This window comes from Dermacentor andersoni, chromosome 1 (assembly GCF_023375885.2).
Source record: "Dermacentor andersoni chromosome 1, qqDerAnde1_hic_scaffold, whole genome shotgun sequence".
NCBI lineage: Eukaryota > Metazoa > Arthropoda > Arachnida > Ixodida > Ixodidae > Dermacentor > Dermacentor andersoni.
This window is the reverse complement of record NC_092814.1, coordinates 305,225,563-305,238,378: the sequence shown is the minus strand read 5'-3', so window position 1 is coordinate 305,238,378 and position 12,816 is coordinate 305,225,563. Positions and strand designations below refer to the sequence as shown.

Here is a 12,816-nt window from a genome sequence, read left to right as displayed (position 1 = left end):
AACACGGCTGCGACGTGTACCCGTGAGCACCTCCGTCCCCCACCCGTCCCACCCGTTCCTGCTGCATCCGACAATATTGTGCGCATCATCCGCCGCGAGATTGCAGCTACCTCCCCATTTCCACTTCATGTGCGCAACGCCGACGAGCCCCATGCAACAATTTCCCTTATCCGAACCGTTGTGCGTCAAGAACTAGCAAACGCAGGATTACAGACGCTTTGCCCAGTCAACGGACCTTACTATACCGCCCGCCCGCCGCACCTGAGATAGAAAGATGCCCAACCGTTCGTCCTCGTTACCAGAATTCCGCAGAATGGCGTACTTCCGATGACAGGCCCATCGCTTCTATTGTGGACGCGTTAGACACACATTTCCCGCCATTTACGCAGTCCTTGGAACTCGCAGCCTTGGCCGAGCTAATGAAACATCCGACGTCCAGGGGATAGTTCCCGAGTGCCGGTACGCAATGACGACGACAGCGCTCCGCCATCATCACCAGCACGATCAAACCGCTCCCCTTCGCTGTCACATTTCTGTGACAGCGCCTTCGCCGCCGGGGGTCATGCTACGAGGCGCTGCAGCAGCGAACGGTGATGAGAGGACTGATGACGACGACGATCGCCGATAGTCGTGCGCACAGACTCCATCTTGTATGCCTGTCTTCTACCCTTTGTATATATCTTGAAAATATATTATCAAGCGTCTTTTCTCCCTGTAACAGTATAATTAAGTACCACGCCTGTAATCACTAGTGAAAGAAAGACAGCCTATCAGGGACAAAGATCACACGAGATCACTATATAAGTTAGTGTTATATATATATATATATAACACACACACACACACACACACACACACACACACACACACACACACACACACACACACACACACACACTGTTAAGAATGGCCAGCTGCCGTGCAGGATTGCCAGCCACTTACGACAATGACGGCCAACATACCGGGAGCTTCGCCGCCTCCTTCTAGCCACAGCGTGATTAAATCGACTTTGTGACGGAATAAGCTCGGCGGGCCAACTATTGTTCCCCAACTCCCCAACGCGCTACCAGGAACGGCTCCGAGTGCTACGGGGCCCCTCTGACGTCGGCTCCAGACCTTCGCACCTGTGTGTTTGCGTGTGTGTGTGTGTGTAAACCGTGCCGCGGAGAGGCGGCTAGTTTGCGATGACTAAACGAACGTTCGCATCTCCTTGTATCGCCGGAGGACCGAGTGTTTAAAAATTGCTGTTGTGCGGATGCTCGACACACTTGAGCAGTCAGGTTGGACTGACACTTCTCTTGAGCAGTCATGTTGGACTGACACTCTCTCTGAAGCAGTCATGTTAGACTGATGTACTTTCTCAAACAGTCATGTTAGACTGATATAAATATTGTAAATAAACCCATATTCCTCGTTCTCGATGAGAAGCAGTTCTTCCCTTCATCAACGTCCTCAGCGTGGATAAGTTGGACGACGGCATGGGCCAGCTACCTTCTAATTCATGCCGGACTCCAATCTTGACAACGGATCACGAGTGACGGGATTGAGCCCCCAATACTGACAACACACACACACACACACACACACACACACACACACACACACACACACACACACACACACACACACACACACACGCACGCACGCACGCACGCACGCACGCACGCACGCACGCACGCACGCACGCACACACACACACACACACACACACACACACACACACACGCGCGCGCGCGCGCGCACACGCGCACGCACACGCACGCACACAGTTTCTTCCCACCGACATGCTTATACACGGCTTAGCGATGGATGTCGCTATGAATCAATATAACGGCTTAAAGGGCAACTCCGGCGATATTTCGATGTCCTCGGATCCTAATACCATTTTTAATATACATAGTATGTACGTGACGTCACATCCGCTGCTGTCGTCTGCTTCCGCTACCTTCCGCCATCTTGGGGTACCGTATCAACAGGCGCGCGCATGGGCGCTATTCTGGGGCCGAATCTTATAACGGTTCGGTTGGGGAACCGTTCCTTTGGCCTCACCTGATTGGCCAAAATTTTGATTACGTCACAGGTCGTCAGAGGCAGCGGGGCGGTATCGCAATTTTTGAATACGTCGCACATCTGTCAATCATCTTCAAAGCGAACCGGTCGTAGGAACCGGCGAAGGGGTAGTCCGCTTTGGGTTCCGTTGCTGTGGCTTGGCTTTGGCTTGTGACCCTGGCCGCGCGCGCCGGTCGCGCGACCCCGGAGACACGCGGGCGTCGCGCGCGCGTGCGTTGGTTGTTTCGGAGGCTATTACTTGCCTTCGTCGTCTGCTTGGCGTTCCTCTTTCGGTGTCGACCACGGCTGGAAGCGCGATACGCGTTCGAAGAAGTGACGGATAAGGAGTTGCACCGCCCTTGCTGGCTTTCTAAGTAAACCTTTTGTAGGCTACGCTATCAAATGGAGGGGACTCAGGTGCAAGCGTACGAGTGGCCATTCCACGCAGAGGAAGGAATATTGCGCGCTGCGGTTCATCGCCACCGGCCTGCAGCTCCCAGAGGTCGGTCGGACGTGAAGCATTCATCGGAATGACCTAGATCTCTGCTGCCGACACTGTCCACAAAGTTGCTCTCGCAATTACTGTGTTGGCTGGTTGAAGGGCTGGGTCAGCTTTCCCGTGACCTCAGCTTCAAAGCCAATGCCAAGGAGATATTTGCATGGTGAGATCGAATTCTCAGTGCTATCGCCAGCGTGAATAGCTCGCAGATCGCCGTTCAGCAGTCAGAAGGGTTCAACCTAGGCTGGTTCAGCACTTCCTTCGTTCGGCTGATAAAACTATACAGTCAAGACGGGAATATATTGTGGAGATCTCTTATTTGGCTGCCTTTTTTTTTCTCTGGTTCGGGAGTGCCGCACTTTGTTACTCAATTTTACGGCACAGCGCGCACCGTCAGCACCACACTCTTCGATTTGACTTCGCGCAGGCAATGCAGGGCCCGTGTATCGTAATGTTCGATTTCAAGTTCCATTGCTTTTATCACGCGACGCGCCGTGGGGCTTATCGCAGGGACAGCGGCAGCGCGGCGGCGAGCAAGTCATGTCCGAGCCGATGACGAAGGGCGAAAAAAAGATGGAAAATTGATATAGTCGGCTAGTAAAGGTGTCCCTAAGAACCAGTTCACGGTTTTGTCGCGCTCGCTACTTGAGAAGTGCCGGCAGTGCGTTCCTGTTGCGTGCATCGTGCGAGCTCCTGGTAGCAGACGACATAGCTTTAACTCATTTACGCTTGCGATACCACCTGTGGGCTGAGAATAAAAAAGAATGACATTATTCAATTACTTCTGCATTGCGTAAACGCCCGGCACCACACGTTTATACTTCAGAACTTGGCATATAATATTTAAATTATATTTTACATTTATTTAGCAAGCAGAAACATTCTGCAATTCCTCGATTAGCTCGTCATATAATGACGTACACTTCAGAGGTGGCACCCTCTCATCTATTGGTCGCGTCCTCCCCTTCTTCCACCGCCGGCTTGGGAGTGGCACATCTAGTGACGTAAGCGGCGAAGCGAACCGTTCGTATTGCGAACCGTTATAAGATTCGGCCCCTGAATAGCGCCCATAGGCATAGCATAGGCCTATAGGTTCCCCAAGATGGCGCTGCCGTAAACCGGAAGTCGCGGAGTATCGTTGAATGACGTACGGGCATACTATGTATACGTTCTCTTTTACACTCTGATTACCTGTGCCAAACAATATGGCTGCAAGTCATTTAGTTTTCCTCAAAATGAATTTTGAATATTGCTTGCGTTCGCAACTCATGACGTTTTACTGGCCCCCCCCTGTGCTTGTAACGTCACCGCCACTGTCGCTGGAATCGTCGCTGAAATCGCCGCTGTTCGGAAAATCTGTAAAAGCTCCCTGTGTCGTCAGGAGACATCATCAGTATCGCTTCTTTGGCGTTAGCGTCACGTGTACTGCTTGTTTAGCACGCGTTCTGCATGTTTACATTATGGTTGTGCAGGATCTGACGTCATAGACTGATCGTGACTTCACACGAAGCAGCTACCTATTTCGGTTTCGGTCTCTCGTTTATTGGTTATTTAAAATTATCGATGAATTTCTAAGCAAATTGAACCACCCGACCAGTGACAGGACTGTCAATGTCATTTGAAAATGACAATATCCTAATATGGTTAAAAAACGGTGGAGTAGACCTTTAAAAGTTAGAACAACAGAAGTGCACAAATCGTCGAATAAATTAAACAGGGCAATAATGCACCCATAGGGGGATGGAGTTGGATTCGTTTTGAGGACTCGCGGAACCATAAAATGCCGTTCGCGGAATCTGTGGGTTGGCGGAACCTAGTTTGGGAACACCTGCCATAGACAATCGGGTGCATAGCCCCATAGAGTTTCTCACTATAACACCTACACTCTTAGGCAAAGTTACACCCTTTGGCTTGCCCCTTCTGCCACACAACAATAATCGTTATCTGCCTTGATGCGTTTCCTTTCTTTAACGCTGCGAGCCCGGAACTTTTCAGTAACGAACGGCATGCGCGTTATCAGAAGGGGCACTCCAAAGGGTGTAAACTGCTCTGTGCTGATAACGCGCGTGCCATTCGTTACTGGAAAGTACCGGGCTCGCAGCGTTAAAGAAAGGAAACGCATCAAGGCCGATAACGATTATCGTTGTGTGGCAGAAGGGGCAAGCCAAAGGGTGCACATGTAACTTTGCCTAAGAGTGTAGAGGGTAATCTGGCGCCACCGTCTATAGGAGTTTCTTAAGGGGGCACCGTGCCGTCATGGGAATGACGGTATATGTGTCTGCGAGGCTCGTGTTGGCTGGTGTTGTAAGAGGCTTCGTCTAAAACGTGGATATGGCTATGCAAATAACGCGTTCTCGAAGTAAAATCTTCATAAAATGTTTCCATTCACGCATATTACATCTTTACTCACCCACGATGCATGACCAAGCGAAGAAAAGCAAGAACAGACGACCAACTGTTTCAAAGCGAGCGCGGACCTTGTCGTCTGTCCTCCAACTATAGCGGCCCGCTGATACTTTTTACGTTACATGTAGTCGTACACACAATTACAAGTTCTCATAGTTAAACAAAACATGTTTTCGCGTAATAATAAAGCTAAAACAGCTTTTCACGTGCTGTTCTAGTAGAAAATGAATCATTGTGACAGACAGAACGGTACTTGCCAAGCGCGTCTTCAAGGTGTACTGTCTCTACGAGAACGATGCCAATCCGAATCCACAATATACCGGCATTCCCATGCATACCACAGCGCAATTCTACATAGATGAAGCAGGAGAAATAAAAAGGTGGTAGGATGTCGAAAGTATACATAGCTTTACTGCTAGGACAGTGACGCCTAAAGCTACTCCGTTATAGTTACTTCCAAGCGGAGTCGCAACAAACGGAAGGCAAGCACGGGCAGAACTATGATACGAAACCGAAGCAAGGCGGCGAAAAGGCGCGAGTGGAAAGCGCATCGCGGTGGGCATCACGGGTTTACTGAACCGCCGCCTGCCGCCACTCTCCCGGCGCCCGCGCCTGTCAACCGGCGTCGTCGTCGTCTGTTGGTGCTTCGTTTACGTGGCATTTGCGTATTAGCCAGCGTCGCGAGCTGTGGGCGAGACATCAGTGACATTCTATTTGTCCATTCACCCTCGGCACCGCTCCAGAACGTCGTACTACCCGCGGGGACGGGCCGCCGACTGAGACGCACGGACTTCTGTTATCTTACCGGCGTCTCGACTGCGCGCCCACACGCCGGCGTGCAACGGACAGCAGCTGTAGGGAACTGCAGCTTTTGTCAGCCCGTGTTATGGCTTCGGCCTGCTGTATCAGAAGATAACGCACCCCCTGATCGCCGTGTCCCTTTCCACCTCTCCTCTGAGAAAGGCTCCGCCGCTTTTGTTCGAAGCCCTTCCGAGCAGTCGCAGTAGCTTACGTGGAGCGACGCCCCGGCGTACATTTCACCGGCATCATGAAACGGTAAGGTGCAATATAGCCGGTGGCTGTTTACTGTAGTGCTTCGGCAGTTTTATTGTAAGCTTATTGTATGGCGATAGCGTTACTGTCAATGCGTGTCGGCTATTATTGAGCATTTGCCACTCCCATGTTAGATTAACCTATACCTGCTCGGAGCTAAACCAGCGCTGGCTAAATTGATCTCACTGTAAGTGCAGACGATCAGTGCAACTCCGTTTGACCCGTGTCGTTGTCTTAATGTCTCCTTTTGTGAAGTTTGTCTCCCCCTGTGAACTAAAGCATTCCCTAGCCACAGCTTTAGCGCACAATAATGTCATGCCTAATTCTACATTTTGTCTGGTTTAAGTATTGTCGCGACGTAAAGCAGCCGGACTTATTTCCCTGCTTTCGCCACGCGCGCTCGATTCTTATTTCGGTTGCACCGAGCTACGCAGCGTCAAGTCCATGCACGCACAGCGCTGATGACACCTGGAAGGTGACCAAGAAAATATAAATAAAAAATGCGCTCCGCATTACTCATGACGTCTGTGCCTCAGCGATTGCATCCAGAGTGTTTAACCCAAACTTTTTTCGTTCTAGTTTCGTTGCCTGCCGCGCTGACACAGTAGTGGATATGGCGTTTTGCTGCTGAGCATGACTTCGCTGGTTTGATTCCCCGCCCGCGATGGCAGCTTTCTCATGGGGGCCGAAATGCGTAAACGCTCGTGTCCTTTGGGTGCCGGATCAATAATTACAATTAGTCAAAAACCCGAGCCCACCACTACGGCACCTCTCGTAGCTCAACAGTGTTGCTTCGGGACGTTTTACTTAGGATGGGTCGTGCCGACTTAATTGTTCTTCACACTTGGGTGACGCACGATGTGACGATTATCTTGTCATCATTCTTCACTAGTTCGGTGATACTTCCCAACTACTAGTGCTTGCTGTACACCACTTCATAGGCGGTATTTGTTGCTGCGTAATTATAGACGCCTGCCGCCCCAATCGCTGATGCGCATGTCTGCACGACACGTGCACTGTCTTGTGGACATTACGTCAGCGGGAGCGATTGTCCGCGCTTGCCATACAACGAAACAACGTGCTCCTTTTACGTTGACATCTTTTATATTTTATTTATTATTATTGTTATTATTATTATTACATAGCGCTCGCGTTTGTCGAATACCAGGCGTAGAGTTATACGACGTTTGCTTTTTGTCAGGTCACGTCTTTTCTTTTTTTTTTTCTGCCCTGTCGTCTGGTGCCGAATCGGCGTGAACATGCTAACTGGTCAGATATGTGGTGTGTTCGAAACCGGTATCTATATGTGCAGCGACTCCCGACTTCTGCAGTCGCTGAATTGACATCAAACGTGGAATCGTCATGCCGAAATCTGGCTAAATCGATTAGATCCTGTGGCGGTCCTGCCGCTGAGCGCGAGGTCGTTGGCTTGATTCCCCACCATGGCGGCACAGCATTTCGGCAGGACGAAAAAAAAAAAAAAAACATTCGTGTATTTAGCTTTCTAGGCACGTATAGTAACCCCAGGTTACGGTATAAAAAAATCATCCGTAGCGCTCCGAAACCCAGTCTTGGTCTTGGCCGTTAAACCTCATGTCATCAATGAGATAATTTGACGACATTTTATGGCACGTGCTCAGCTTAAATCTTACAACTTTCGCCAAATGCGACAGGTGGTGCCTCATGTTCATGCTCAAGCTCAGTGTGAGGGCGCAATCGATAACAGCACACATGGTGTGATTGTTGCTGCAGTATAAAGCGTTATGGTATGCTGTAAACATCTGATTTTAACACCTCATGCACTGTACCTCTCTTTCGCGCGGGGAGCTGAGGGCTGTCAGTATGACATTTTGTCTAAAAAAAAAAAAAGACAGCGTAAAGAAGCGCGTGACAGTGCCGCATCTTGTGGCCCTAATCTTGTCTTCGCCATGATAAGCAACTAACTACTAGCTCACCTACATGTACATATTAACGGCATCGTAAGTTTATACACCGCACGAACTTTTTGTTCTATGAGCTCTGGTAATCTCGCTGGCGCTAGTTGGGTTACCTCAGCAGCGTGTCAAACCGGGTTGTGTGGAGCGAAATTAATGTGTGGGATACACAGCGATGAATGCTGATCTTGGCTATAGCGAACAATTGCATCTGATATAGGTTCGTAAATGTACTTGGTAAATGAGAAAAGCGTGTTTAGAAAGGTTGTGTTGTTGAAAGTGGTTATCTTAGCATCCGGTTAATCCCGTTGATAACGCGGCCGGAGCTGATAACGCGGCCGGAGCTGATAACGCGGCCGGAGCTCCGCTCTGACAGCTCTGACGGAGCGTGACAAGGAATGGTTTAGGATCGTTGCATTATCCCAGTCCAGTCCGAGGTGGGTAGCGGTCTCTGCGATCGATTAAAATGCCTCCGAGATCGTCCGGCGCACGGTGTCTGGCCGCGCGCGCCGCCAGATCTCGGAGGCCATGACGAGTCAGGTGCTGATTCCTCGACTCCTCAATATGTTTAGACTACCACGTGATCTCATGGGACCGCCTCCCACAGTGTGCTCTTCTCTTGGCCACGTGACAGTCTCTAAACGTATTGAGGAGCCGGGGGCTCGGTACTGCTGTTCCTGAGCCCCTGGCACAGAATCATTGAGTCACTATAAAGTCTGACAATTTATTTTTCACCCTTACAAGTTCAGCAAGAAAGGGACAAAGCAGTTGCTAGCCCACGTTCATGTGTCAAAAATGCGTAGCGCGGAAAAAAACTAGCTAAAGAACAAGAGTTCGGATATTTACAGTATATATAACGTTGTGCTGCATCAACGATCGCACCATATGTACTCTTCCATTTGGAAAAAATGTACGCGTCCATTTCGAAAGTGAACTGGTATTAATGTAACTCGTCCACCTCTCGGTAAATGGCTGGAGCGATTTGGCGTTCTTTGATTGCGGATGTATAGCTCGGTCCGCGTCTGTCTGATGAGCAGCGCCCCGATAATCTGCTTCCTAAATGTGCATTGTCGCTTATCGGTTCTCGGCACTCAATTGGTACTGTGGCCGTCAGGGGGGTTTCATACGGTTGGCTGTCTGTCGCGAATCGGGCTTCGCTGTTTGCTCGTCGGTGCTAGACATTCCCGACGTTACACTTCAGCCATAAGTCGCTTGTCTCGCTCACGAGTCGACTGACTCTAGACTCGGGGCCTCCCATGAGTGAGGTTAAAGGGACGCTAAAGCGAAACAATAAATCAGTTTAGACTAATGAAGCATTGTTTGAGAACCCTGCAGGCAGTCATTTAAAAAAAAAATTGTTTGATTATTAGATGAGAAAATGAAGGTCCAAGTATCAGTATTTGAATTTCGCGCCGAAACCCCAGCGCCTGTACGTCAGCGTGACGTCAGGGATTCCAAAGTATGTTTTCGCATTTGGGCCGCGTTGGCTGAATAAAGGTTCCCGAAACTTGCCATGTGTAATATTTGGTTCCTTTAGAACACAATGTAGTCAATCTGTACCGCTGTATATAATTAGTAGGCCCTAGAAGTTGCCATTAAAATCCAAGACGTCACAGCCCCCAGGTGCGGGAACTTAAGTAGGCGTCGCCACCCGTATTTCGTTCTTGCGCTTTTTCTGGCTTACCAAACGTCTTATCGTTGTAAGAACGGTGTTTTTGTTGTTGTAGAACGGTAATTTACTGATGCAGAAAAAATTATTTTTCACTTTAGTGTCCCTTTAAGTAAGCCTGAATCGTATGCGGTTCCAGTAGTTTTAGAGTCCAGTTATGATACCGAGGGCTAGGTAGAGTGCTCACAATCCCAGGTGAATGTGAATCTGTGTATCCTTCAGTACGGTCCCTTGGCACGAGTAAGCCCGAGAGAGGACAATGCGAATGGGGCGGGAGGGGAAATTCACCTCAATTAAATCTGATTGTAAATATTTAATATATCATGGTTACAAACTAAATTGTGCAGGCCCAATCTCTTCGTGAAGCGTGACTTTTAGGAGTCTGGTTTAGATTGAGTGTGCTTCCACGCCTTTAGGGGGTGTCCTGATTTATTTGGAGCGCGCACACTTACTCGCTTTCGCGTACGTAGCGTAATAGAGAACCCCCTGCTGCGCACTATGGTTGGTGCCACGGGCAAGAGACCAGCAGGGTTTTGTTAGTGAGTTGGTGAATCTGTGAATGCGCGAGGTGGGACCAGGGGCGTAGCCAGGGGAGGGGCTTATGGGGCTTCAGCCCTCTCCCCCTCCCCCCGAAATGTTTTCGTGCTGTCCATGCACCGGCGACCAAAACAACCCCAGGCGCCGGAAATCATTCTGGATTTCGTCTAGAATGTATTTTTCACGCTCAAAAAGACATTTCAGCGCGCACATTGCGAACTAGGACTGGATTGCGCGGCCACACCCATGCACCGGGATTCACACAACTCTAAGAGCCCCATCCGAGCACAAAGTTTCAAGAGGATTTTGATGGCGAGCGTGCTCGTCGCAGGATCTCGCTGAGGCCGCGGAATCTACGGAGCGCATGGATTTCAATTCCGAGCATTTATGGGTATAAAGTTCTTAAAAACTTTTGATGTGAAAGATGCACTGACATTTCGAAAGTCGAGCTTTAGATTTTCAATTCCGGAACTTTCTGCGTTTAATGTCATAAACATTTGACGCCAAAGGTGCATTGACTTTTCTAAAGTCGTACATCGGAACACACAACGAGACAAGCCAAATCAACACACTATCAGACAAGTTGACAAAGCACGCAGCGAGGTCGGATGAGACGAAGCGTTGTGGTGGCTCATTTGTGCCGTCATGTCACAGAAAAGAATATCAACATTTTCTTTCACCTCCGCCAAAGTGTCCATGTCAAGACACTAAAGCCAGCAAAGGTAACGACGTTCTTATTTATTTTTTCAACTTTGACTTTTATTCGCGAGGACACATTGAGCCTCTTCAATTTTCTTGTTCTCGCTACCCGTGGGCTGCCGGAGCCAGCCAAAGTGCATGCGTTTTTCTCGTGTTGCCCCGACCATCGCGCGGCACGTTCGATGCGCGTTCGTTTTTTTCTGGCCGAGTGGATTTTGGCCTGGGAGAGTTTTGGACGCTTTCTGGCTAACAGATGAGAAAAAGAAACAATAGTCGCTCGCCGCCATCACTGTGGGGACTTGACGGATTGCAACGTGTTCGCTTGAGCGCAACCTCTCCGGAAAGTCTTGTCTTGCCGGTGTAGGATACCGAGCAGTATGCGTATGCTTCTCTGTGGACCAAGTGTCTCACGTTTTCTTCGATATTCCTTTGGTAGCCACATTAGGTGCCCAAATTAGGCATTCGTCTGTGGCCAACACACTTTTGCGTTTCTTCATTTAGATGCCCCCACCCCACAAAAGAAAAAAAATAAGACGTTGCCGGCTCAGAGCATTGTCGCATGGTGAAAGTTCGAGTTTGTTGCTTCTTCTTTTGCGGAATGTAATGGGCCCCGGGACGCTTCATTTGCCGGATACTCGTATTATATTATTTCGTTAGCCATTATATGGACACTGCAGGCGCATTCCTGCCGTCGCTGTAGCCCTCATGTTCCGTATAAAATCTAAGGGCCATAACCTTGTGACCGCGCGCCGCATGCTGTATGTGCGAATGAAAGCGTGGGGGCGGGGCGAGGGGGGGGTGGCATGGGTGAGACGACGATGGTGGTTGTCGTGTGTGCAAGGGAGAAAATCGGGAAGGAAGCGCGCCGCCTTCCATCGCGTGCGATCTCTGAATCTGTGATTGCGCAACATGTTTATTTGCCTTGTTTGACGCATTATACACAGTGACTTTTTCTTAGACACGTAAATTTATTGGAGACTTATACGAATATTTAAATATCTTATTACGAGGTTTTGTCTATACGTGCAGTGAACTTTGTTAACTTTGCTCCAGTGACACTTTTTTGCCCTTTATCAAGCTGCATCTTCGCATTTGTATACTCCATTGTATCTTCGCATTTCTGATGTACGAGGACGAGTCAAATGAAAGTGAGCCAACTCACCCCGCGCGATAATGGTTCTGTTCATTATCTGCGAAGCATGCGCGTAGCATACAGACATCTCTCATTTACAAAAGTGTGACACGCAGGTGTGAGTATAAGGGTTCTTGAATGCTCTCATTCACTGGGTTGAACATGGTTGCGTGACATAATGGACACTCCAAAAGTTGAACAGCGTGGTGTCGTGAGGTTTTTGACAGCTGAAGGTGTTTCCTAAAATGAAATTAGTCGCCGTATGGCTGCTGTGTACGCTGAACAATGCATTTCATTGGCCACTGTGAAGCGTTGGAGCAAACGGTTCAAAGAATGACGTCATAGTGGCAGAGACGATAAAATACCGGGCCAAAGCCACCGTGCAATCACCCCCAACACAATTGAAAAGTTTGATGAGCTGATTAGACAATAACGGAGAATAAGCATCGATCAACTGGCAGGGCACGTGAACATCAGTCATGATTCGGTTCACACCATAATTCATTAACATCTCGGTTATCGGCTCTTGTGTGCGCAATGGATGCCCAAGATATTGAACCACCGCCAGAAGACTGAGAAGTTCGGAGGTGCCTTGAATCATCTGATCAGGTATCACAATGAGGGTGACGACTTCTTGTCTGCAATTGTTACCGGGAACGAATCATGGTGCCACTACTACGAGCCTGAAACACGACGGCAAAGCTTACAGTGGAAACATTCGAATGCACCACCCTCAAAGAAAGTAAAAGTCGTCATTTCCGCCGAAAAGGTGTTGACGTTTCTTTTTTCGGTCGTCAGGTTCCATTACTGATCGGATTTGCTAAACCTGGAGAGGCCA

The 12,816-nt window shown here is 49.2% G+C and overlaps 1 protein-coding gene across 3 annotated transcripts in view; it reads left to right on the top strand.

The window, feature by feature from the left end:
- The first annotated feature begins 5,522 nt into the window (after positions 1-5,522).
- Positions 5,523-12,816, top strand: part of LOC126547719 (polyisoprenoid diphosphate/phosphate phosphohydrolase PLPP6-like) — a 123,469-nt gene continuing 116,175 nt past the window's right edge. Inside the window, exon 1 of one of the 3 annotated variants that reach the window (XM_055063353.2) lies at positions 5,523-6,010. In XM_055063353.2, the coding sequence (XP_054919328.2) occupies positions 6,003-6,010 (8 nt within the window). In that variant the 5' untranslated portion in view covers positions 5,523-6,002. The remainder of the gene's footprint in view (positions 6,011-12,816) is intronic. The other 2 variants (XM_055063352.2, XM_050195680.3) reach the window with 2 other exon arrangements.